Genomic DNA, 27,716 nt, shown 5'->3' with positions numbered 1-27,716 from the left:
CACTGACTTCCTTTTACCTATTTTCAGTTAAATTACACAGTGTGTGTTTTGGTAGAATCACTGTGGCTGGTGTGGAAATGAGGCCTGCTGAGGCATCAGCCAGGATGCCATTGTAGTAACCCAGGCAAGATTGGATGGGGCTTGGACGAGAGTGGTTGTAACAGGGGAGGTGAGGAATGCCAGATTCTTGGTATACTTTTAAGGTTGAACCAACAGGATTCACCAATAGACTAGACATGAGTGTGGGACAAAGAGGCGAGTCATGGATGACATCAAGATTTTTAATCTGGGCTGGCCCCATGGCTTCGCAGTTAAGTGCAGTTAAGCGCTCCGCTACTGGCGGCCCAGGTTCGGATGCGGGTGTGCACTGATGCACCGCTTCTCCGCCATGCTGAGGTGGCGTCCCACATACGGCAACTTGACGGGTGTGCAACTATGACATACAACTATCTACTGGGGCTTTGGGGAGAAAAAGGGAAAAAAAAGAGGAGGATTGGCAATAGATGTTAGCTCAGGGCCGGTCACCCTCAGCAAAAAGAGGAGGATTAGCATGGATGTTAGCTCAGGGCTGATATTCCTCACAAAAAAAAAAAAAGATTTTTAATCTGAGAAACTGTGATAGGCAGTCTTATTTATGCACAAATATCTTCAATATCTTTGCTGAAGACCAAGGCCCAGGCAGGGGGCTTTTCTGAGTGGATCTGCTGGTCCAAGAAGCACAGCCCTAGTTAAGCCTCTAGCCCCATATGCCTCCGCAAAGGGCAAGAGGGCCTCTGGGCTTCCATTACTCAAGAATCATGCAAAGGATAGCTTTGGCTGTGGATCCACTGGACTGATCTGGTCCTACGCTACCCAGATGTACAATCCTGGAAAATTGTGGTGTATTGGAAATTATGCTGGACTTAGAAGCAAAAGCTGCTGGGTTCTGACTCTCGTTCCTTCACTAGCCCGCTGTGTGCCTTTGGGATAATCCACTTACCATCTCTGAGTCTCATTTTCCACAACTGCACAACAGTGGCAACAATACTACCCTGTCTGCCTCTGGGAGGTGCTAAGAAGCCTGAAGGAGGTAGTCTGCGTGAATATGCTTTGTAAGGTAAATACATTATAATGCACTAAATAATTTGCCGTTTATTTCCACTTGCCTCTCCAGATCTACTCTCTACCTTTCTTCACCTTGCCTATGCCTTGGGAATTTAACCTGTATGGACCATATCAACAGGCTCCCTTGACCTCTGGTTGGGTTTCTCCAGTCAGGAGTCCTACTAGGAGATGGGAAAACAGGAGATGAGTGAGCTTGGGGTATCTATTCCCCCTGATCCCTCCTGGCCAGATCACTATGGACAGGCTACATCCCTCTACTGACTATTACAGCTTCTGCCAATGTTTCACTCCATACAGCTTTCTCTCCTGGTTCTGGTAACTTCTCCCTTTCCTCAACTCTTTAGGCCTAGGAGTGATAAATGTGACCCCTCCTTACTGGACCTGGGGTATTGTACTATCCTCCATGGGTTCCCTACCCTCATGCCCATTCCTTTGTAAGTAGTCCCTTTTACTGGGTTCTCATCTGTTACCCAACTTGACTCTGCCATTTGTTTTCTGCCAAGATCTTAAAGATGCAACAGGCAAGCTATGAGCCTTACTTCCTGGGAGTTTTCAGGATAGTCCCATGCTTTTATCTAATGTTTTAGGATAAGAATAAACCCCTCACAATTGGCCATTTCCTTTATGGCTAGTCTAGGAAAGAGAGACCTTGTATCTCAATACACAATGTTTAGAACAGAGTTCTTAAAACTTCCCTCAATAGAACACTCTGAGGTTCATGGTTTTGGGAGACTCCATATAAGGAGGAATTGAAGAATGAATAAAAGGTGGATATTGACCACTGTCCCACCTCCATTTTACTCTGGAGTATTAGCTGGTTCTTGCGAATTTTTATAGCTTTCTCCTAAGAGATCAGCGAACTCTTCAATATGTGAAAGGTTATGTGGGTAATCATATCATTAACTCAGCCAGTATAGATGACCAGATAAGACTTTTGGTCAGTCTTGACCTAATCTTACAGATACTAACCCATTTCTATGTGGCATGGCCTACCTTGCAGATCTCCTTCTGGGCTCTGGGAATCCAGGGGCTCATATCTCCAGAAGGCAGCAGCTCCTTCAGGCCTTCCATGGTTTTGGATTTGAGTGGTAGGCATGGATCAATCTGCTCATTCAGGTAGAGCTCACAGATTCGGTTGCCCAGCATGTGCCGAAAGACGGCATTCCCGGTCTTCCTGTTACTCACCAGGACACTGAGGAAATGGTGCAGGTCCTGCCAGAGGTCCAGGAGTTGGGTCTCCACTTTCAAATTCAGCTTCTTAAGGTAGTCCCGGAAGGGACTCCCTGCACAGGCATCAGCACGCAAGGCCCAGTGGGTGTACCCCAAAGTGAGGCTTTGCTTGATGGCCTTCTTGATTATTACCTGGGGCGAGGCACTAATGATGGGGGTGATAGTCCTCAGGTGGGTAGAGAACTTTGTCTCAAAGAGGCCCTGCACGTGGTGGTGGCTCTTGGCTTTCTCCTTCATGTTGGACTTCCTAGAACGGAAAATATCCTTTTCCAGGGAACTGATTATTCTCTCCTCTGAAGAGGTCACTTTCGGGGAAGGCATTTGTATAACTACCTTCTCCTGAAGACACATCTCCTGGGGGAGCGTAGTGTTGGTGTCTGGCTTGGTATCCATTTCCAGACACCAAGAGCCATGGTCTATCAATTGCCATATCTTCCTCTTGGTCTTCCTGCTTGAGTACCGCTTCTGGGGGTGGTGGCACTTCTTGATGCTCATGTTCGGAGGGAGCCCTTCTACGTGGGTATAGCAAATACTGCACAGGCGAGTCTCATATTCCTGCATCAGACCTTGGCACGATTCCTCCTTGGCCATGATCGTCTTAGCATGGGTGTAAAAGTTGGGGAGCCAATAGCTCCGGAGTTTGAATAGAGCCACTTTCTGCATGTGGCTCAGGATCTCCCTCCTGGTGGTTGACTGGTTGGGATGCCAGGTGGAGAGGTTCAAGAGGGACTCTGGAAAGAATACAGAGAGATGAAGGATGAAAATGACGTAGCAATGGTGATGATGATGATGTTGCAGAGATTTTTGAATTTTTCCAAAGGTTGTTGTATAAAGCATTTCATTGGTTTCTCACACAATCCTGGGGTGTGGACAGGTCAAATAGATGGTGGACACATTTTTAGAGTTTGCTCAGTGCACAGTGACCCCTTTCTCTGATTACCTTCCTTCTTCCCCATAGAAATAAGCCTTTTTAATGGGATTCTTTGAGTTATTTTTAGACTATTGAATGTTATTGTAAAGAAAAGCAAAAGGCAAAAGACAATATGCTTAAGAACAGGAGACATGTAACTCGGATGGTATTTCTTAGGGCCAGATCTGACTGGAGAGGTTTAGACTAGATAGTTTGAAGGAGTCATTACTAGCCCTGATTTTAATGTCATAAATTCTCAATTATCTATATGAATAGAGAGGAGTGTAACTAATCCCAAATAGCAGATCTTCAGGAACACATTTGTATTTGGGTTAGGAATGCCTCCTCGCTAAATAAGTAAATAAATAAATTTAAATGAATCCAATGTTCTAGAGAAGATGTTGGCAAACTTTTTCTGTAAAGGGCCAGATAGTAAATATTTTAGGCTTTGTGAGTCACAGACAGTCTCTGTTGCACAGTCTTCTTCTTCTTCAACTCTTTAAAAAAATATATAACAACATTCTTAGATAACAGGCCACATGTACTGCATTTGGCCTGTCGGCTGTCATTTGTTCTAGAGAATTCCAATTAAAAAAATGACAAGCCATGCAGTCTCAGAAGATGCAGGAGGAGTTCAATTAGTCTGTCCTGATTCCTCTTCACTCCTTCCACCCAACCTTAACCAGCAGGTAACATCTCAGGAAGAGGCGCATACCAACCTAAGGACAACTAGTCTCTCTCAACCTTTCGCTGTTAAGGGTTAGGGTTCCCTCTGGCATCCCTGATACATAGAAGATGGAGAGGGTGGCAGTCTGTAAAGCAAGAGACTGAGGGTTGTCTACTGGATTGATTTTTTTGCTACATCTCCCAGAGATTTCACTTCAGACATGCTTTATAATTCTTACTGATGTTCATGTTGCAGAGAGTCACCACTCTTGAGCCCTCCTGCAGATGCGTGGCCTTCAGCACAAGGAGAAGGGACAGGTAGTAGTCTCTCACTTCCAGATCCATCTCATCTATACTCAAGATCTTCTCAGCAAGGATCCAGAAGTCCACCAGCTCTTCACCTACAGATCAGACAGGCACAGAGCTACAACCCAATCTTACCCCGTCAGTGGTTGTATCGGGGTGTAGCAGCTGATACTTCCACCATCAGCCTGCTCTACTGCCTCAGATATCACCATTAGTCACCCCTTTGTGTTAAGGCATCATCTCCAGAAATTCCTAACATGAGAGTGAATGGGAGGCATGGGGAAAAGGGACTTAATGGATAGAGATCTTCTGTGACATTTTGTTGTTGGAAAAACTGTCACTTTAGGGAAAACAGCAAGGTCCTGAGGATGGATCATGAAACATATGAGTTTTGTCCAAAAAATAAAGATCAGAGCAAAAAGAACTTTCCTGGATCATGGATCTAGAACAGCCTGCAGAAGGACACTGGAGCCAAAGGGTGCCAAAGACTATGTTCCCTGTTACACAACTTTGCCGGGCCTGAAGTCTGAGTGACAAACTGGAGGATAGTCTGTCTAGTTCTTCCCTACCTGCTGCCTGGAGTCCAGGATTTCACCCTTAAACTAGGGCTTGTCCCTGGACGAAACTTAACATTGCTAAACTGGAGTGTCAGCCAGTGCCAGCTGCCGGCCTCTCAGCACTAATCAACTACTGGACCCAATAGAACAGAAAGTATTTGTTTACTTGTTCCTTGTCTATCTCTCCACTGTCATGGCAGCCTTAGTGAAGCGGGGGCTTATGGCTCTTGTTCACCTTTGTATCCCCACTTACCAGCACAGTGGCTGCCATACAGTAGTGCTCAATAAACATTTTTAAATGAATGAAAGGAACTCTGATTGCTTTTGTCCTAACCTACACTATGGACCCCAATTTTCAAAGACTTTTACCCAAACTGCATTATAAAACATTTTTTATATTCACCATAGACTCATACAACCATCAAGCTGTTAAGAACTTGCAAAGGCCCCAGGAACAACTCCAAGAACCTACCTGCACCGCCCTTGAGGTAGGTATAGAAACGCCACATCCCTCTGACCCCACCAATGCATTTCTGGAGTAGCCACTGGTCTGCCTTTTTCCATCTCATCATCTTGGCTGCCAGGAAAAGCCCACCGTAAGAGAGAGAGAACAAGCTCTTCCCCCAGCCCCTCTCTCTGTCTTGCACACAACCAGACCCCCATTCACTCAGTGTGACTGAAGAAAAATGGTGGCCAGTGAAATGAGTTGGGTCCTGATTATGTGGTGCTTTTGAAGCGAGGCACCAGAACCTCTAGTGACATGCATCAAGTGACAGGCAAGGGACCCACAAGCACACTTACCATCCTCCCTACAGCCAGGCCCCTTGCCTTCTACAGTCACTACCTGACAGCAATTTTGCCAATCCAATTTTCCCAGTACATATATTGAAGGAGGGAAATGAGTATAGTGGGTGATATCTTTCTTATAGTGGGTGATATTTTATTCAACGGGATCTCCTGAATCTTAACTTTCTTTGGGGTGGAAAATAGTTTCCTGTGGCCAGTTGAGCAAAGAGTCAAGTTACCAATTCAACTCTAGTTGGAAATTTTATTCATTCATCTTTTCAGCAAATATTTATTACATGCCTACTAAGTGCCAAGTACCAGTCTAGGTGTTTGGGACACATCAGCAAACAGAACAAAAATCCCTTTCCTCAAGGAGCTTATATTCTAGTGAAGGACACAGACAATAAACAGTAAGCATAATAAGTACATTATCTAGTAAAGTTGAAGGTTATAAGCAATGCAGGAAAAAACGAAAAAGTAGAGCAGGATAAAGGGGGTTGGGAGTGCTGGGCAGGTGGCTGGATGAGTGGGCATTAGGGTCATCAGGGTAGCCTTCATTGAGGAGGTGAGATTTGCACAGAGATTTGAGGAGGGGAAAGAAGGAGCCACGAGGATATCTGGAGGAAGAGCATTCCAGGCAGAGGGAATAGCCAGTACAAAGCCCTGTAGTAGGAATGTGTCCAGCATGTTTGAGGAAGTGCAAGGAGGCCAATGTGTCTGGAATGGAGCAGGGGGTGGTGGGAGGAGATGAGATCAGAAAGGAAATGGAGCCAGGTCTCTAGGACCCTGAAGGCCACGGTAGGGGCATTGGATTTCACACTGAGACAGGAGTGATTCATGATTCATGGAGGTGGGGAGGGTGCAGGTGGTGAGCAGAGGAGTGACATGATCTGAATTAAGCTTTAAAAGACTCACTTTGGCTGCTGTGAGCAGGAGAACAAGAACAGAAGCAAAGAGACTAATTAAGAGATGATTTCAGTAGCCAGGTGAGAAAGCGTGGTGGCTTAGACCAGGTGGTAGCAATGAAGATGACGAGATATGTTTGATTCTGGGTATATTTTAGGTAATTTGGCCATGTTGGGTGACCACCATTAACTCTCCCATTTCTGTCTGCAGCGAGACAAATAGCCCATCTGACTCCTGCTTATTATTCTAGCCTAAGATTTCACCTATTGACGCAACATGGGCTGAGCCATCCCCTTGTCTAAGTCTACAGAGGTAGCCAGTATTTGTAACGTACTGTAGGACTGATAGGCACAAGATCATTATGCAGCCGGGCTTCCCATATTTCTTCACACCCCACTCCCCTGCCATGCTTACCTCCTTCTGGTGAGTTAACAAAACTGACGAGCTCCTGACAGAGAACGTAATGGAAACATAAGTTGGTTTTACAGAAGAAAGGTAACCGATATTTTTCCAACCAGGTCAATAATCCTTTGTACTTTGCAATCTAGAGTCCAAACAAAATAGGAACAGAAAAGAGAAATGGAACTGAACTGCTACGAAGGCAGCTTAGCAAGGAGCAATAACCCCACACTTGCAATATCTGGCCCAGAGGAGAGATGTGTCGATTAAAAACAGTATCTAAGGGGAGTGGAGACTTGGGCTAAGGCTGCCGAAGGAGTAAATGGATTGGTAGGAAAGAAAAGCCTTGGTCTTTCATCAAAAAATCTTCCTTATTCCTGGGTGAAGTTGTCTAAGAAAAGATCTAGGTCTTTCTTGATAGAAGAGAAGCAGAAGAGATTTTGGTCTGGGGTGTTGAGTCACACCTCTATTCAGCTTGCTTCTTTGTAAACACGCTTATAATTTCTCACAAGCTCCCACCCCATATCAACTACACAGCATGTACAAAAACACATCAAGACTCACACATAACATCATTTAGAGAACATGTTGGATCCCTGAGAGATTGAGCCACCAGAGAAGGGAGAAAAAAAAATTATTTTATTTTTTTATTATTCTATTAACCAAATATAAGAATCAGAGTGGAGCGTCTTTCTCAGCTCGCCAGATCCCAGAGAAAAACAAAATCTTGTTGTTAGCAGGGCTTAGAGTAATCTTGCTGATCCCACTTATAGGGCAGGTGGAAGCTGTTGGTAAGTCTAAGGTCTACATAGTGGAAAAGGAGGACAGGAAGGGGGAAAGGGAGAAGAGAAAGACAACAAACAAGGACGAGGAAAAAAGAAAGAGAAAGATACGCCTCTCGAGGAGAATGGTTGAGTAGTCATTAGGAACTGCAGAGTGGCATCTTACCTCCAGCTACACCTTATAATGCAAATAACCACTATGTGGCCCATGCACTGCCATTTCCTATCCCATGCCCATGGCAGGCATTGCCAATGAATTCCCACTCTTTCTCCATTAGATGTGGCCTCAGAATTCTTCCCAACACAGTGCTCCACGCATCTACTACCCAACAATCACAGTAGACACGGGAGATGAATCCCATTTGCTAACCATGAACTAAAATATAAAAGGAAAGAATTCACCAGCAATTGCTTGCCCAAGTGGTAAAAATGCAAAAAGGAGAAATGTCTACCTGGCTTGATGCTGTTTGCTGTACTCACCTGCTTTATCGTTTCTTCCATAGTCACCCTCTGGCCTCCTCTTCCTCTCCCTCTCCAATCCACACTTCAAATTTAGCTCCCTCTTCCCTCACCCCAAACCCTCTGCCATTCAAGAATCTTACTCACCAAGTCATAGGGCATTTCTGGCCACAAGCTCCACTCTGAATTGTCAACAGTGTAAAATGGTGTCTGACCAAAGACCTGCAAAAGACAGCTAGGAAACAGCCACAGGGGCAGAGCCTCTCTTCACGGATATGTCACAGCCATCTGTAGCCACAGGGGAAGAGAGGTTCCATTGCTTTTCTACTTTAAGGGACATTAATTCTCAAATTTATTCCACTCAGTCAACTTGCCTTGCACAAAAAAACTCAAAATAGACTAAATTGCAAGATTTGTTTATCTTCTGGCTCCACCCTGCTCCATCCTGGGAGTTATCTTGCCTGTGTACAAACGCCAAAGCCCACGATATGAAAAGGTATTTACTTTGTGTAGTGCATTATTCATTTCTCCGTGGACTTAGAGAGGAAACAAAGGCTTGCAGCTTTCTCATCAAGAGAAACAGCTTTGGATTTGCCTAAACTCTTGAACTGGAGAAAGTAGAGAAGACTGAGGATGTGAAAATTAGGAGTACAAGTTACTCACGGGGGCATTAAAAGTGTCCAAAATGGATAGATAATTCTAGGCTCCTGTTCCTCTTTGTCATGGAGAAGGGACTGTCACCTAGGCAACCAGCTTTGAGACTAATGGGAAAGGGCTTCTGTGTTTATAGGTATCTAAGCCTAGCAGTCTCAGTGAAGGCACCAAAATGTCTCAAGGTGTCCGCAAAGTATTTGTGATAAACTAGAGGGGCTGAAGCCCCAACTCCTGGATGAGCTGTCAGCACATCACATCAGTCTGACCATCTCACGAGACTAGCAGCCCCAAACTTTTGTCAGTCTGTAGCCCCCTCCTCTTCCCCCTCTCCTTTGTCCGTAGCTGTGAGGTATCAAAGGAAGGTGATGGTGCGGCCTGCACTTCACAAATACCAGTCTATAAAGGGCACTCAGTCCTTAGTGACTCCTCCCTGCTTTGCACTCAGTGTTTGACCTGACACGCCCTGCCTGGTGTGTGGAGTTACCTTTATGGCATGTGCAGTGGGACTGTGAAGTCATGAGAGTGTGTGGGAGTGGTGCATAAAGCAGTTTCACCACGTGACATTTGTCCCATGGAGGGCATGAGGCTGAGGTGGAAAACACGCCAGGCCTGGAGCCGCAAGACCTGGTCACCTCCTGGAACTGCCCAGATTTGCCACGTGATCTCAGGCAAGTCATTCAACTTCTGAGATCCATCTGTAAAAAGGGAATGATGTCAACCTCACGGTAGAAATTTGTAAATTAACAGCGGTATTCAACTTGAAATACCACTGTCTCTCTAAACAGACAGCAGCTACCTTAACGGCCAGGACTTTCTTACATTCTTGGCTGGGATTCCAAGTCACTCTCTCCATTTCTAGAACATCATTGTGGGCTGTTGATAAACTGACTAACTAACATGCCTTAAGATTACTTCTGAAACCTTTCGTTAAGGCAGTGGCAGAGGCAGCAGTTTGAGTGAAGATCACTCAAAAGACCTGCTTCAGAGACCTCCTCCTCCTTCCTTTGACCATGTCGCTGGCACCACCATCCACCCAGGCACCCAAGCCTGTTACCCTGACTCCTCCCTGCTTGTTAGCACCTCCCCCGACATTCAAACAGTGACAAGGTCCGGCACTTTGCTTTGCAAAAAATCTCTTCTATTTCTCCATCCTCTTCATCTTGTTGCCTTTAAACTCATCACCTCCCACCTAGAGTATTGAAACAATCTCCTAACTGGTCTCCCTGCTTCCACCATGGTCCCCTGACAGCCCAACCCATGGCCAGATTTCTGCAGAAATAATTTTCTCAAGTGAAAGTCTGGTCATGTTACTCCTTTACTTAAAACTCTTCAATTGCTCTCTATTGCCTTCAGAATGATGTCCAAACTCCCAAGCCATGGCCTGCCTGCTCTCAGCAGCCTGGCTTAGCCTGGCTGTACAGCCTTATCTCTTGCTATGTCTGCCTCTTACAACTTTTTCTTCAGCTCTACTGAGTTACTTAGAGTTTCCCCCAAAGACTGTATTCCTTGGTGCCTTTACTTACTCTGTTCTGTCTGTCTATAAGGCCTTTGCTTTCTTGCTACTCAACCCCTCAGTCTTTTCCTCCTACTTCTTTATCCACCCTTCCCTCTCTATCTTCCCCAGCCAACTGTCAAATACCTAGTCTCCTTTCAAGACTGGGCTTGTGTCCCTCTTCACTGAAGCCTTTCCTGATTCTTCCAGGTAGAAGCGTAGGAGTGGCCTCTCCCTCAAAGGCACTTGAACCCCACTGCCTCCTAGAGACTTCTGTCATGTCATTCACAACGCTTTTTGCACTCACCTTAAATATCAGTGTCTTGCAGTAGCCTGGGAATTCCTTGAGGATGGGGATGGTATCATTAATATCTGCGTCCCCAAATTAAGCCCAGTGGCTGGCACAAAATGACCACCCAATAAGTGTTTGTGGGATAATGCAGACTGTTTTTCCCAGTCGTACGAAATCTCATCTTTTAGCAGGTGGCATTCCATGGAAAAGGGCACACTGAGATGAGCCACCATTAATAAGGCACCAGTGTTCAGAGGTAACCAAAGATTTAAACAAAAAAGATGTGGGATTAGTGTAGGTTTGGGTTTAAGAATATTTTGATGTTTGAGGTTTGTTTTAGTTGCATAGATTGATAAAATATATAGGTTTGACTCCAGTTAACAACTCAACAATTGTTATGTGCTAAACACTTAGTGAGGGGAGAAGAGCAGAATGAATAATCCACGGTCCTTGTCCTGCAGGAATTCACAGTCCAGTGGGGGAGACACAGACAAATAACCCAAGAGAGTTGCAAAGTGCCAAGGGGCACAGAGGCAGGGAGAAATAAGTTCTGATTGGGAGGATCTAGGAACTTCTTAAGGGGAGCAGGATTTAGGCAGAGATTTGAAAAATGGTTAAGACTTTGGTTGGTGAAACTATGGAAGCTAAGAACACTGCCAAGGAGAGGTGCACAGTTGGGAGAACGTGAGGTGTACTCAGCGAGGTCAGAGCACTGGGCACCAGCAGAGGCTGTGATGGGAAATAACCATGGACAGGCAAAGGCAATTACAGAGGCTGGGGAATGGGGACTTATTATATCAATAATGGAAGCTCCCGGAGATTTTAGAGGAAGTTCTGGTTTGTATTTATTTGTTCAACTTGAGATAGTTTTGATTTGGTAAGAAGTTGAAAGAAAAAAAGGCACTCAGCTCAGTGAGATTCACTACTCAGCTGTTGATGAAACATTCGGGTATAAGTCTGAGAATGCTTACCGGGAGAGAAAGAAATGTGTTGAAAAAATCAGCAAAGATTTCATCCTCTAGCAGAATTATAAGATTCGTAGAACTGATTATCTCTATATGGGGAGAAAAAAAATCTTCATGAACCAGGACTGCGTTCAGGATGAGAAAATGAAGCAATTGAATGAATCATTTCACACACCAAATCTCAGCGATGATGACCTTTAGGGTCATCTAACCCAATTTTCTCCCCTGCTCCAGGACTCTCCTCTGCAAGATGGCTCTGCTTAAATACTCCTGAGGGGAGCTCACCCCTCACCAGGCTGCCCATTCCATTTATGAAGAGATGAAATGGTTAGAAACATTTTTCCTACTGTGAACTGCCTTCTTATATCTTCTTACCATTTGTAGAAATTCTGCCCTCTGAAGTCTGATGGAATTCATCTAAGTCCTCTTAAATGGGACAGTGCCCCCAATATTTATGAAGACATCACAAACTTCTGCTTACCTCCAGCCCCTCTGGCTGGTCACTAAGCAATTCTTCAACCATTCCTCTCATGGCCTCCTTTCCATCTGGTTCCCTCCCACTGGCGGAGTTGTACCCACAACTCCAGCACTCTACATGCTTCCCAGGGAAGGGCATGAGACAACTATAGCCCACATTCTATGTTATATTCGTGTGGCCGGAAATGGGGTTAGCTTCAGGGGCTCTCACGTGACACTGTTATCTCCACCAACCTTTATTTACGCAGTCACTTTTCAGAAACCAAGGGCAGGAATTTACATTTATCCCAGTCAAATTTCACCCTATTGGTTTGGGCCCAACATTAAAGCCCAGCAAGAGCTTTTGAAAATATTGATTTGGTCATGCAACCTATTTATTACTCCTCTCAAACTTGATATTGTGCTGCCCAAGTTAATCTGAGGAGACAAATGTTGAATGTCACAAAGTCAAGCATGGAGACCACAGGTGGACTAGGTGGCCCCCTCTAAGTTTACTCTAATTCACTGTCGATGCTCTTTAGAGCACAATGTTCAACCAGTAAATAATGAGCTAATTGTTTTATCAATGGCCCAGCATTTTTCCATCATACCCAAAATTTACAATGAAAGACTTGTAAAATGAGCAACCTAAATATTATACACGAATCCGATCTCTCAGTCTAGTTAAAGGTCTGGCGAGAATAGTAAGTGCCAGTCACAATCGCTAGAGGGCAGTTACGATAATATAAGAAAACTAAACAAGCCCCTCCGTCACTTTTCCTGATACACTTGGTGGTTATTGTCTTCACGTAACGGAAATAGAAATAGAAACCCAGGCAATCAAACACTATTGTAACAGAGCGGATGTCATTCTTGCCCTCTGTTCTGCAGATATCTTTGTTTCTGCTATCTAGTGTTGTAAATTTTTATGGTTTTTTCCTGTCTCCCTCCTCAGCCCTCTGCTCTTCTTTTTATGAGCATTCCCTGATTTATTTAATCCATTCCACATGGGTGATTCCAAAATCTATGTTTTCAGTCCAGACTTCTTTCCTTGGCTCTAGTTCTGAATATCCAATGAGCTATGGGACATCTCTACATGCACACCCACCAGCACTTTCATCTCAACATTTTCAAAGCTGATCTGATCATTTTGCTTCCCAACCTGCTCCTTTTCCTGTATTTCCAGTCTCAGTTACTAGAACCACCACTCAACCAATTGTCTAAACCAAAAACCTGAAAATCATCTTTGATTCCTCTCTTGCTCTGTTTCTCTGTCTGTCTGTCTCTCTCTCACTGCTCCCATATGCAGTGGAGGGCCATGCTATGTAGTGTCTTCTTCTACATATCCGTGGAATCTGTCGTCTCCTCTCTGTCCATAAAGTCACTCTCTTATTTCAGGCTCCTATCATCTCTCACCTAGACTACTGCATCAGTTTCTTAAAATGGTCTCCCTAGCTCCAATCTCTTTCCTTTCCAAGCACTGTCCACACACTGCCACCATAATCTGCTGATGCTATTATTGTTAAAACCCTTCAAAGACTCCTCATTGTCCTACCAGGTAAAGTTCGAACTCCTTAGTACAGTGTCTGAGGCTCCACCCTATCTGGCTTTTGGGTTCCCTCCCAGCCTTATCTCCTGCCACTCTACACCAGACTGCCTCCTGTTTAACAGCCAAGACATTGCTTTTTCCTGCACATGCTATGCAGTCTCACTTCCAACCTCCATGTCTTTGTTCCTACATTCCCATCACCTGAAATGTCCTCTCAATCCCAGTCTGCTTAGCAAATCACTAGTCATCCATCAAGAACTGATTAACATAAAATCTTCTTGGTGACCCAAGAATGGTAGAATCTACCACAATGGTAAGACTGATCATCACCCCCTGCACAGTCATGTACATCTTCCATCATTACGATCAACAAGTCATTGTTTTCATCCATTGATCTGTCTTCTTCACCAGACTGAGCTTGGTGAGGAAGGACTTTATCTTTTCACCTTTCTTCCTCTAGGCACTAAAAGTGTTTGCATGATGTCTAAGTTCTATAAATATTGAATGAATTGTTCTTTCAAGAGAAGATCTTCAAACTTATGGGCTTTTGTTTGTTTGTTTGCTTGTCATTCACAGAGCCTGGCATGGATTTGTTGAATAAGATTATTGAGGTGACCTGAGTATAGGAAAGTAGAGTTTCGCAGAAATTTCCCAATTCGTTGTTTTCCATGGCTACACACACTGCTGGTGACAGGGGGCTTGACTATGACAGAGCTTGGCATTAACAAGACAGTCTTTAAGGGGTATAGAAACAAAGCTCCCCACATCTTCCCTTCCCATCCTACTATTTCTTCATTCCTGTTTTTCCATTCTTACCTGTTCTGCCTTCAAACTTCCTAATAATCTGGGAAGGCTTTCAACACTCATTCAACACAATAATAATATTGACTTGGGAACAAGAGAAATCATTGGATAATCCCAAACTCCATGCTAGTCTTCTCATGGGAGGAGGTATGGCACATGCCCCATCTGCATTTTACTTCCTCCTTCTTAGCTGCCTTAGTTTTCTTATGAGTGGGCCCCTGTCCTATCCTCAAAGATCTATGGCATAAGGTGGAGGGTTGGGGAGAAAAAGAAGAGAGAAGGAAAACGAAGGGCATGAATAACATAAAAGCCACATGTGGTGTCCCTGAATGACTCAGACCTGTCAACGATTGGGAAAGTGAGTGGTTTGCCTTATTTGGGGGGCTCAGAGCCTCAGAGGCGTCCCTCTCAGACACTCACCAGCATTGTTCATGTTGCCATGCTCTTCCTGCCACTGTGACTGATTAGGAGAATCAGCTCCCAGTCAACAGAACCCCGCCCCCTGTGAACACATAGTGACACCTCCTCTAAGGGGTTCCAGGTTCCATCAGGAAGTGGCCTACTTACATCTGGTGTAAACCTCAATCTGAAGACAAGTCTTTGTTACCTGACCTCCTGGATCCCCTTGAATGTATCAGACTCTTCCTCTGCTTAAGGCCTTTAGTCTATACTATTTTCTGTGCATCGACAGGTTCTTTATAATTGTCCAATTATACATCCTGAGTCTAAGTTCTATCTCTTTAACCTGACTTTATGCTTTGGGGGAGCAGGGATCTGTTCATTTATTTCTAATGTTTCTTTTGGATCTAATATCCTTCTAGAAATTTAACAGGAACTCAATGAATGTTTAATGACTTGACTTGTCTCTCAGATAAGCTGGAAAATTCAACCTCACATCCATGTTTTGTTTTCCACCCCTTCTCCTCCTTCCCAGATAATTTCCACTGGTTGGCTGTGGGTTACTTCATTATCCATTGGCTTTGAAAAGGAATAGAATAAACAGTAGCTGAATGCCTTCCATGAAGAAGAAGCTAGACTGGGTGTTTATACTTTATTCTCATTTAGTTTTCAGCCTCACAAAATAGAGATTATTATCACCTCTTTTTCACTAAAGATAGTAAGTACAACACTGAGACTTGACTCTGCCTATTTGATTCAAGAGCTCATGTTATTTCAAATATGCCAGTAAATCAAACCTCCTTTTCACATGAAAAATGCATTTTAATGGACTTAAAAGTAAGCCCCTTGAAATTCCTCACAATGGTCTATTTTTCTGTGTAATTCCTCCCACCGCTTCTTGTGTGTATCCTTCTATGTTTAATTATACTTTCTTTCCGACAGATGTTATAAAACAAGCAGGAAACAATATCTATATAGAAAGAAGCTACTTAGAAAAAGGTATCCAACATATCTAAGAATTTTACCAGAAGATTGAAACAAAGCCGTTTAATATTTTCATCAAATCATGGCATACACAAGAACTGGAGATTTTCTGTAACCAATTTTGAGCAAAAATTCTATAATCCTGATCAGTCCCCCATTCATCTAGGCCAATCACTCCAGAAAAGATAGAAGCAAGCAAGAGGCAATATGGGAAAGAAGTTATAATTGTCTTTCATGTTAATTTTTCTGAAGATGGTGTAACGTTTTTCAATTGTAAACTGGGCCAGGCCTAATTATGGGCTATCAAGACCAGCTCAAAGAAAAGAGCAGAAAACTTTTAATCCACATAAAGGCAGTCCTAGAAATGAAGAACAATCATAAATGTCAAGAAAAGAGACAGAAGAACTTTCTAGAATATTTCCAACTTACCAAGGTCTAAAATGTTTGTTACAAGATGAAAATTTGGAACTCAGCATGAGTTTGCTCACAGAGAACAACTTGTGGTAAGACAAATGTTCAGAATGTTTTAATACGGAAATTAACTTTTGTCATTCATTTTTTATTGCTTTAAATGGGTTTGAAACTTAAGTTCTTGTTCACTTCAAGGATAGGTAAATCATTTTTGGCTAGTTCAGGCTTTGGGTCTGGTGTACCAGATTTGGATCCCTTCTTGCAATGTCCAAGGATGCCTGTAAATTAGCCCAAAGAGGATCCTGAACACCAAGGGGGGCGGGAGCAAGTGCATTTAATAGGGTTCTGTGTTGTTTTGGTTTGGTCACTCATTCTCTGACCACTCTTCCTATTTGGGGTGAAAAAATCATGTGCGTCTTGGAGGGACTGTCTCCCAATATGGATGCCAGAGGGGGCCAGACAGTCCCTCCCCCTGCCCTGGCAGCAAGGACATGGACACCTGTCCTAGACTCAGCAGTCAGACCCTCCACCCAGAACTTTTCATCTGGAAGGGGTGGCTCAAAAGCTTTGGGGCAATGCGAGCTTATGCACGGTGGTGCCTATGACAACAAATGCTCAGTGGTGGTGCTGCCAGCAGTAGTATCACAGTGGGGAGAGCCACAAATGCTGAAAGAAGATGCTGCAGTTAAAAATGAGCATCATTTCAATGGGAGCTGGTGCTAACCACCAAAGACAAAGTGTGTGTGGGTATCACAATAGCAGCTATGCCAGTGTGGATATCAGAATGATGCAACCCACAGATTCTTTGTGGCAGCTGTTGATCATACGGTCCCTTGAAAAAAATGTGTGGGCAGCCCACTAAGATTCTATTGGAGAATATAAGCTCCATAGTGGCAGGGATTTTGACTGTTTTATGCAATGATGCATCCCAGACATCTAGAGCAGTTTCTGTCACATGGAAGTGCTCAATAAATATTTGTTGAGTGAATGAATTAATATAAATAGGAGCCTAAAATGAGCCATCTTGGCAGAATGTCAGGACCCTCATCCAATTTTCAGTCCTGAGTCAGAACTAGAAGCTCTTGAAAAGAAAGCATTTTGCCCTTTAGAACCTTGCAATATTTTTGCAAGAATTTACTGTGAATCTTTTTTCCTAATCTTTGCCAAAGAGATCTGCTGCTGTTTCCAGGGTAACTGTGCACTGGGGGAAAGGAGATGCCCAGAGCTTTGGGAAATCATTGTACACTGGACCTGATCCAACACACAGCTAGTACCAGAGCTGAGATGTGAACTCAGGTCTATCTAATTCAAAAAATAGTATTTCCGAGATTTGCCTGATGATGATAATCATCTTGGGCACTTCTAAAATATATGGACTCCAAAGCCCCACCCCAGCCCTTCTAAATCAGAATTGTCAGAAGAAGGATGTGGTAACACATGTGTTTAACAAGCACTCCAGGTGATTCTTATTATCACACAAGTTTGGGAGACATCTAGTTGCCTTTCCTTTTGGGAACTAAAAGGTCTTGAAAGGATCAAGGATCCAGCCATCACGCAATTCAAGCCTCTAGCCAGTGATGTTGGCTTTTAGTTCTTGTCATCATTGGAGTGACAACACTCCATTTTGTTGTTAATCGCTCCAATAGTCAGGCTCTTCAAGCTGTGGGGAAGATGGTGGGCAGTGATTAGAAGTAGAGAGTGGCTTCACACAGACTGTCACACAGACAAGTCTGAAAGCACACTGTCTTAAAGAATGTGGGTATATATCAGTGCTCTATATGCCATTCTTTTAGGAAGAGACTTAAAGAATTTCTTCTGCCCAAGTTGTGATAGTTCTTTCCAAAGGAGGTGATAATCCAAGGAATAAAATGAGATTATTAAACTCTCTAGAGCTTTACCCTGAACTCTTTTAAGATGTGTGTGTGTGTGTGTGTGTTACACTGACTAAAGAATGAGCTAATTGATAATTGATTGAAGAAATACGGTAGGCTACAAACTCATCTTGGAAAACATAAAACATCAAGAAGTAAAGAATCTCTTCTCATCAAAATCGCTTTAAAAAACAGTGTCTGGTCTTTACATATACTAAAGAAAGTATAACACTTTTTCAAATGTAAGTGATATTTTATCGGCAATTCATTGCTAACAACATTCCTCCCAACTTCTAAAGTTCTTTTCTTTCATGGGACAAAGTTTTTTAGGTATAAGAAAGCTTCCCAACAATCTTAGGACTTTTAAATTCTTTTAACCCTCTCTTAGGGGTGACACTGAACAACTTTCTTCTCAGTAATTTTTGGCTAAAGTATTAAGGTTTAAGAGCTGATGGTCTTTCATCTTAATAGTCACTTCCAATGAGAAGAGGACAAGAGAAACGAAAGAGTTGTTTAGTGAGAAAACCAAGGGCCTGACAGCCCTTCAGAGAAAGGAAATTCAAGCCTCTTGGAAGTTGATGTTTTAAGTGGACAGGATATCCAGGAGTTATTGCTTGTTAAATTAATATCAAATGTAATAGTTTATAAAACCCTTGGGAGTTAGCAATGAGCTAAGCAATGCAAAAGTCACCCAGGGTCAGAGAGGATGGAGTAGTATGGAGAGGGACTCAGAGGTTATTAAACAAACAGAAGGTTGGAAGCCAATGAACTAAAGTAGCTCCTACTTTCCCAATTGTTTCTCTCAAACTGGTATCCTATTTTAACAATAGAAAAATAAATCACAATAATTAGTAATTGAATGAGCTCAGCTGAAAGTAAATGGCATGAAGAAGGGGGTAGTCCATGTCCAACTCACCTTCATGCCTCTAGTACCTGGCACAAGGTAGGTACTCAAGGATGCTTGTTCAATTCAGCCAAGGAATGGATGTGAAGGCAATATGGAAAGCTGTAAGTTCTGCACAAATATACAGATCTAAAACTTGTCTGATTGACAATCAATGTGATACACACATTAACAAAATGAAGAATGAAAATCACATGATCATCTCAAGAGATGCAGAGAAAGCATTTGACAAGATACAGCATCCATTTATGATAAAAACTCTGAATAAAATGGGTACAGAGGAAAGTACCTCAACATAATAAAGGCCATATATGACAAACCCACAGCTAATATCATACGCAATGGAGAAAAACCGAAAGCTATTCCTCTAAGAATAGGAACCAGACAAGGATGCCCACTTTATTTAACATAGTATTGGAAATCCTAGCCAGAGCAATCAGGAAGGAAAAAGAAATAAAAAGGATCCAAATTGGAAAGGAAAAAGTGAAACTGTCGCTATTTGCAGATAACATGATTTTATATATAGAAAACCCTAAAGAATCCACCAAAAAACTTTTAGAAATAATAAATGAATACAGTAAAGTTGCAGGATACAAAATCAACATACAAAAATCAGTTGCATTTGTATGCACTAACAATGAAGTAGCAGAAAGAGAAATTAAGAATACAATCCCATTTACCATTGCAACAAAAAGAATAAATACTTAGGAATAAATTTAACCAAAGAGGTGAAAGACTTGTACACTGAAAACTATAAAACATTGTTGAAAGAAATTGAAGAAGACACACAGAACTCGAAAGATATTCCATGCTCTTGGATTGGAAGAATTAACATAGTTAAAATGTCCATACTTTCTAAAGCAACCTACAGATTCAATGCAATCCCTATCAAATTTCCAATGACAGTTTTCACAGAAATAGAACAAAGCATCCTAAAATATATATGGAACAACAAAAGACCCCAAATAGCCAAAGCAATCCTGAGAAAAAAGAACAAAGCTGGAGGTATCACACTCCCTGATTTCAAAATAGACTACAAAGCTATAGTAACCAAAACAACATGGTACTGACACAAAAACAGAGACACAAATCAATGGAACAGAATCTAGAGCCCAGATATAAACCCACACATCTATGGACAGCTAATTTTCAACAAGGGAGCCAAGAACATACAATGGAAAAAGGAAAATCTCTTCAATAAATGGTGCTGGGAAAACTGGACAGCCACATGCAAAAGAATGAAAGTAGACCATTATCTTACACCATACACAAAAATTAACTCAAAATGGATTAAAGACTTGAATGTAAGACTTGAAACCATAAAAGAAAACATAGGCAGCACGCTCTTCGACATTAGTCTTAGCAGCATATTTTCAAGTACCATGTCTGACCACGCAAGGGAAACAATAGGAAAAATAAACAAATGGGACTACATCAAACTATAAAGCTTCTGCACAACAAAGGAAACCATCAACAAAACAAAAAGACAACCTAACAATTGAGTGAAGATATTTGCAAACCATATATCTGATAAGGGGTTAATATCCAAAATATATAAAGAACTCATACATCTCAACAACAGAAAAAAACTAACAAAACAATTAAAAAATGGGCAAAAGATCTGGACAGACATATTTCCAAAGATGATATACAGATGGCCAACAGGCACATGAAAAGATGTTTAACATCACTAATTATTAGGGAAATGCAAATCAAAACTACAATGAGATATCACCTCATGCCCTTCAGAATGGCTATAATTAATAAGAAACAACAAGTATTGGAGAGGATGTAGAGAGAAGGGAACTCTCATACATTGCTGGTGGGAGTGCAAACTGGTGCAGCCACTATGGAAAACAGTATGGAAACTCCTCAAAAAATTAAGAATAGATCTACCATATGATCCAGATATTCCACTGCTGGGTATTTATCCAAAGAACATGGAAACACAAATATGTAAAGACATATGCACCCCTATGTTCATTGCAGCATTATTCACAATAGCCAAAACTTGAAAGCAACCTAGGTGCCGATCAAGGGATGAATGGATAAAGATGTGGTATATATACACAATGGAATACTAAGCCATAAAAAAGATAAAATCTTGCCATTTGTGACAAGGTGGATGGACCTTGAAGGTATTATGCTAAGCGAAACAAGTAAGAGGGAGAAAGTCAAATACCATATGATCTCACTCATAAATAGAAGATAAAACAACAACACACACACAGAGACAGAGAGTGGATTGGTGGTTACCAGAGGGGAAAGGGGGAGGGAGGAGTGTGAAAGGGGTGATTAGGCATATGTTTATGGGATGGATGGTAATTAGTCTTTGGGTGGTGAACATGATGTAATCTATACAGAAATCAAAATATAATGACGTACACCTTAAATTTGTGTAGTGTTATGAACCAATGTTACCTCAATAAAAAAAAATTGTCTGATTGAGGGGTTGGGACATTGAAAGAGGGTGAGGGAGAGACAGAGCAAATGACACAGAGTCGATGTCCCAGTGTTAACTTACAAAAGCTCTCAATATAATATTGACAGTCCACAGACCTCTTGGGCAGAACTGTGTCTCCTGATTCAGAACTTCATGTTTGCTATCGCCCGTGGTGAGTTACATGGGGAAAGACACAGCAGAGAGAATTTCTACTTTGCAGCTAATTGTTGTCAACTTTGCCAATATAATAGATTTCAACATGAAGACCTCAGAATGGTTGTCAATGCAATACATACAATTTCTAAAAGTCAAGGGAGGTACAATTTCAGCCTGAATAAAGGGTTCAAAATGCTTTGGTGCATATTAGATCTAGATGCAGTTATACTACTATAGTAATACAGAAGAAGAATAAAAACTGGAAAGTCTTCCACTAAAATGACCTATCTAATTAACAATTCGTTTCAGGGAAAGATACTGAGTTAAAAGTAGTAGAATCTTTTGTGATTGGTGATTAAGTGTTGGCTGAAGGTTAAAAAAAAAAAAAAAAAAACCCTCACGGATATGATCATACAAAGGAGACGACTTGACAGTTGTAGGTTTAGTCTTGGAAGGTCCCTGTCAGATGTTCTTTGACTGAAAATATGTATTGTAATTCTGAGTTTTGGACAGCGAAGCCACAAGTAGTTTGAGATGTTAATTTTCTTTTGGTTGGGTTGGTAAATTTAAACCTTTTGTGTATATAAAGAATAAGTTTCCTTTGGTTTAAGTTTTATTCATGCAAATATACTTTTAAAAATGTATGCTATTTTATATATGCTGTTTTTAATAAAATAAAATGCTTACAATTTGTTCTACTTTTAAAATTTTACTAATTACATTTACAAGAGCCTTTTAAGTTCTTAGAGAATTTTCTTTGTTAGATTTATAAATCTGCCTTATTAGGTATTTAAAATATTCAGAAGAATCAGATATTTTAAATTCATGATTTGAAATATCTAAGAAATTATTATTAATTAAATATAGCAACGGTATCTGTTTAGAATTTGATTTATAAAATTATGATTTATCGAAAAATAATTAACAAGTAAAAGCAATTTTTAAATAAAATTACTAAATTTATAAATAATTCTATATGTCAAGTTTAAAAGCTTAATAATTAGTTCATTAAATGTGTACTGTAATAAATTGAATATTGATTACAATACAAGCAATTGCAAGCATTCTTTTTGTTGGCACATTTCCTTTCATGGGTAAGAGCCCATTAATAATCTTCTGCTTTCAAATTGAAAAGCAAATAACTGAACTTTCCATAAAACAATTTTCTGTAGCTCTTCCTTAGCCACCCTTCCTAGGGGGCAGGAACTCAACAGTTTTCTCTGTTACCATTGAGCCATGAAAGCCCATCACTAGAACTGCACTGCTGAGCCTGTGGTTGTCCAGGTTCAGTGTCTGAGTAGAGGAATGTACAAGACCTCGGAATGCCTGTCCTGAATTCCTCTAACGAACTCCTATTTATCCTTTGAAACCCAGATCAGAATTAAACTATTTCATCTGTGCTTCAGTTGTACTAGATACAAACCTTATTTACATTCACCAACTATTAATTGCACGCCTATTATATGATGGGCTAAATGAGGACATTTTGATGATTTTTATAGAGTTGCTAAAAAGCAGCCATTTTAGCTCAAAGGGCATTTTGACACTGTTGCATTTTTGAGATACACACACATATCTATATCTATATATCTACTTATAGATATCTATATCTATCTACATATAGATATCTATATGTACATATCCACGTATATAGACATATATATCTATGTAATCTATATCTATCAATTGAATTCTATGCTTGTTCATATCTACACATCTAGTTTAACAGGAAACAGACCTTCATTATGTTTCCTGGATGCTTGGATATCACTTGCTTATGTATTTTTCTGCCATCCTCTTCATCCCTCCCTCATTTCTTTTAAATTGATAGCCAACACCAAGCGGAGAGCAAGTGCCCTTTCCAGGCTCATGTAAAGATGGTGCCCTCTGGTGGATGGTGGTGAAGATTACATCTTTCTTTCCAAAACTATTTGGGTTTTTTCTTTTTGTTTTTCCCCAAATTTATCTTCAGTTGGTTTTGTATTGCAAAATGATTAGGGTTACTGTCAGAGTGCTCATACCCACTGTGATGTGAGGAGTATGGAAAGGCCCTATCCAAACAGTAGGCTCATCCATTCCACCATTAAATCAGGCTCAGTAATAATTCTTTGTGGCTTTGGAGGCCCCTGCTAGTATGTTATGAGACATAATAATATTTGGAGGCATTAATTCACTACAGGAAATGAGTTCATCAGTATCTAACGGGACCTCAAAAGTACTCAGAAATGGGACAGGTCTGTCAACAAGTGGCTTTGGTATCTCTTCAACTTTTACTGTTGTAGAGAGAGAATACCTTAAACTACTAATACTTGGGCTCTGATTTTCTACCCTATATATGACTTTTCCCTGATTTAGTGAAAGATATTGCTTCAAGATGAGGTCAGATTGTAATATCAAAATATCAAAAAAAAGGTCAATTTTTAGGTTAAAAAAATCCAAAATATGCTCTTAATATCAAAAAGAGGATGCCTGAGTGAAGTAGAACAAGAGTTTTGCCATATCTCTAGGAAAGAGTATAGAGAAAACATAGATTCCATACCATCCCATCCTCAGGACACTAGAGGAGTTTCAACTAGGCTAGAGGAAGGAGGTGTTGCAAGGATGGGACAGGCCTGAAAAGATCCCTAAGATTGTGGGCGAGGAACAAGAGGATGGGACCTAGAGGTGACAACCAGGAACAGGGCAGAACCCAGCGGGGAAACTGCGGAGCTCCATGGGTCACCAGGACCAAGGAGAAGCACAGAAGCTGAACTAATGCCTGAGGAATATTTTATTTCCACCCCGGGGACCACTACTCATCTCCAATGGAGAGCAGCATTGTTACCTGGTCATCCCACTGGTGCGAGGTGTAAGTCCTCCGTGGAGAGCTGCTTGCTGGCCACACACTGGACATCTCACCCGTGCATGCCATCTTGGACTCTGAGACATTGCTGAGCCCCATCTAAACAATACTAGGAAGCACCTCCCCGCTTTGCAATAACTCAGAATGCTCACGAGCCCCCAAAACCAGAGGGTGGAGGCCTTCACAACCAGACAATAATTCACACCCGCTACACCTTAACTTTTGAACGAGAAAATTAACAAGGAAGCGTAAGGCCAGAACCAAAGGAAGAGGGATGCATCCAGTTCTCTTAGGATCTAGAAGCTAGAGGTAAACTAGAAGGATGATGACCCTCTAGAATCCTTGCCCAGCCTCACTCTGTCCTAAGCCTCCATATTTTAGTTGTGACCAGGAGTAAGGAAAGTTTGACGGATTTTCCACATCCTGGGGGCAGCAGGGAGAGGAGCAGAATGGGTGGCTTAAAGACATTCTTTGGCAAGTTCTCAATAATTTAACTCTCTCCTCAGAATTCCTCCCCTCCTTGACACCCAGCTATAACATTCTGTGACATAGCTAAGCGTCTAACTACCTTAAGCCAGTTTCTTAACCCTTTTGAGTTTTCGATTATCATCAATAAACCTTCCTGTTAAGATAGTTGTGAGGATTAAAAAGAAAAGTAAGTAGAATAAACAAGCCATCGCACTTTATTATACATGAGAACCAGAAAGAAGTGGGTCCAGGTGAGTCTACTACTTGGAAATGGATTGAGGCAAATGGATAGAGAGTAACGGGCTGATCTACCCAGGTAGAAGAATCTGACAGACTCTACACTTGGGGAGACAGGGGATGGAGAAATTCTGGAGGCAGACGAGCCCTTTGAGCCCTCACTACATGTAGGGTGTTGCTCTGTTCTACTAGACCCTACAGAGGAAATTGCCTTTAAGGATTGTGGTGATGGTATCACGGTATACATATGTCCAAACTCATCAAAACGCATACAGTAAATATGTGCAGTTTTCTGCATTTAGTATACTTAATGTATACCTCAATAATATACTTAATGTATTCCTTAATAAAGCTGGAAAAAAAAGGATCTGACTTTTCTGTTTGATAAATCATAAAGTAATCAAAAGAAAGAACTCAATAACAGTTCCATGAGTTCTATATAGTCAAAATAACAGTTCGGATTTACTAGGAGTACTGAAGAGATTCAGAAAGAGAAAGGATGAGGAGGTGGTTATTATGATGGGTAAGTTATTATGATGTACTAAAGAATGTAAATTATTATGGTATACTAAATGTGACTAGTGGTCAGTATTCTATGTGGTGGGTGAGGGACATTTGTAAAGGCCCAAAGGCAGGATATAGTACATTTATTTTCACATTCTCCCGGGAAGAGAGTGAGGCGTGCACAGAGGAGCAGGGCGAGCAGATCGCCTTGGCGGGAGTTGAGGAGAGAGAGAGGAGGTGGGGGAAATACTTGGGGAGTGGAGAGTGAAGGTCACAGTCACACGCCTCTTGTGTTTTATCTGCCTTTCCTCTGCACACTGCTCAGCAAACGAGACTGAGAGAAGCCAGAAGGGGAGAGAGGGGGATGCCTGTCCCAGCAGAGTCTGCTGCCTCGGCTGGGACCTCTGAAGGAAGGACACCTGGTCCTCTTCTCTGACAATGCCACTTCCCACAACTTCTCATCCAGGTATTCCAGAATGTGCAGGTGACAGGAACCATTCCAGGCTCACCAGGTCCAGACATCAACAAATGTAACAATACCACAAAAAGGAGAAGCCATAGATCCAGATCATCAAAATGGCAATGAAAGCCACATGCCAGCAGAAGAAGGTGGTGACAAACACAACGTCGTTTTTGTCATCATCCATCCACTTATGGCCAGAGATTGGTTTGAACAGCATAAACCCTATCTGCATCAGCCAAGAGCCTGTCACCATGTAGAAAAAGGCCTTCATCACCCGGAGCTGTGGCATGTTGGGAGCCCACAGCTCTGCGATCACCACCAGCGACAGCAGGAACATGGCCTGGGTGAGCAGGACGTGAGACTGCAGCTCCACTCCTTCTGAGTCCTGCACGTGAGACACCATCAGGGCCACAAACAGAAATATGCCCAGAGCTTGGGCACCTTGCTCCAGAGCAGCACACCTCTGGGGCAGCACGTTCTGGCTCACCACATCTACACAGCCACTCAGGAAAAAGGTCATATATAGAGTGAGATGCTGCCACTGTTTGCGGTACAAAAAGTTTCTCTGATGATATATCTTGCTGATAAGTACAAACTGTCCCTGAACGCTATGCAGCTCTTGGGCTACTAAAATGCAGGCGCTCAATATCTTCACGAACCCGACATAGTATATTTGCTGTAGCCTCGCCCATCTTCCTTTGCTCCAGGGACGGCGTGGAGGATACTGGATAGGGTAGTTACATATCAAAGCCCTGGAGACGAGTCGTGCATGATAAAGTCCATAGAAGAAGAGAGACAGCCCTGGGAACAGATGACCCTCAAAGCCTCCCATGGAACTGAAGGTAGGTCTGACGAAAGGCAGAGGCAAGAAGCTTGGAATGGCCACTTTAGGCTCTAGAGTGTGGAGGGAGCTTCCTGAAGCCCACTTATATGCTCTATCCAGCTCACTGCATCCACATACAGAAAGGAAATGGTTTTGGAGGAAACCCAAACTTACAGTGGAGTGGGTGTCATGGTTTCCGTTCTGGTCTTCTGCTCTGCCTCATTGATACCTAACCAACCATTGCCAAACAATGGAATGAGCATATTCTCCAGCACAATGCCTGGGCATCTGCCATTCTCAGAGACCATGCTATAGGCCCCCCTTGCCTCTCCTCCCACCTGTCCTTGACACCATTGCTACCTTCCCTCCTTCCCTTCCAAATTCACAGAACATAAGGAAGACTTCAGAGAAAGCATGGAGAACAAACAATGTAGCGTATATACCTTAAGATTCCTCACATACAACCTCATACAAACACCAGGTACAAATATAATCCCCTGGGTGTAAATAGTCTTAAGAGCCACAAGTAAACATACATAGTGCCCAATTACTATGATGTTACTTGAGGATTGCCAGAAAAATGTTCACTCCTGAGAATCTCTCTCCTGCTGCTCTCCAGATAGAACTGAGATGCCACCATCTGAGATGCCTTCCTTTGGGTTGAAGCAGTGTTTTTCCAAGTTAAAATGCAGGTGAATAGGTTCTGCTCAGCGGTGCTGATTCAAAATCTCTTAGAGTGGTGTCTTGCAACAAGCATTTCAATAAACATTCCTAGGTATTTCTTATGCATGCTAAATTTTGAGACTCACTGTGTAAAGTGTAGGTACTGGCAAGAAAGAAGATCCTATTAAGCTAGTAACCTTAATGAGAATTAGCCAGCAAATATTATCCCTC

At 42.1% G+C, this 27,716-nt stretch overlaps 2 protein-coding genes across 2 annotated transcripts in view; both read right to left on the bottom strand.

The window, feature by feature from the left end:
• RGSL1 (regulator of G protein signaling like 1) overlaps positions 1–14,750 on the bottom strand; it is a 57,340-nt gene extending 42,590 nt beyond the window's left edge. Inside the window, exons 1-7 of the mRNA XM_087418502.1 lie at positions 14,738–14,750; positions 11,515–11,597; positions 8,253–8,327; positions 6,880–7,009; positions 5,246–5,350; positions 4,150–4,311; positions 2,098–3,065 (exon numbers count right to left, since the gene is read on the bottom strand). Coding sequence (XP_087274628.1) covers positions 2,098–3,065; positions 4,150–4,311; positions 5,246–5,350; positions 6,880–7,009; positions 8,253–8,327; positions 11,515–11,597; positions 14,738–14,750 — 1,536 coding nt within the window. The remainder of the gene's footprint in view (positions 1–2,097; positions 3,066–4,149; positions 4,312–5,245; positions 5,351–6,879; positions 7,010–8,252; positions 8,328–11,514; positions 11,598–14,737) is intronic.
• An 11,307-nt stretch (positions 14,751–26,057) lies between these two features.
• On the bottom strand, positions 26,058–26,831 carry LOC101404955 (transmembrane epididymal protein 1-like). Its single transcript, XM_004424960.3, has one exon. The coding sequence runs from the start codon at positions 26,829–26,831 to the stop codon at positions 26,058–26,060; it is 774 nt and encodes a 257-aa protein (XP_004425017.1).
• Between the last annotated feature and the right edge of the window lie 885 nt (positions 26,832–27,716).

The sequence above is a fragment of the Ceratotherium simum genome, chromosome 2 (genome assembly GCF_057802395.1).
Source record: "Ceratotherium simum simum isolate JZ-2026a chromosome 2, ASM5780239v1, whole genome shotgun sequence".
Taxonomy (NCBI): Eukaryota; Metazoa; Chordata; class Mammalia; order Perissodactyla; family Rhinocerotidae; genus Ceratotherium; species Ceratotherium simum.
The sequence above is the reverse complement of the archived record's forward strand: the minus strand, read 5'-3'. Positions and strand labels throughout refer to the sequence as shown.

Excerpts from the sequence above, each read along its gene's own strand:
- LOC101404955 (XM_004424960.3), bottom strand. The coding sequence starts at position 26,831 with ATGGGAGGCTTTGAGGGTCATCTGTTCCCAGGGCTGTCTCTCTTCTTC.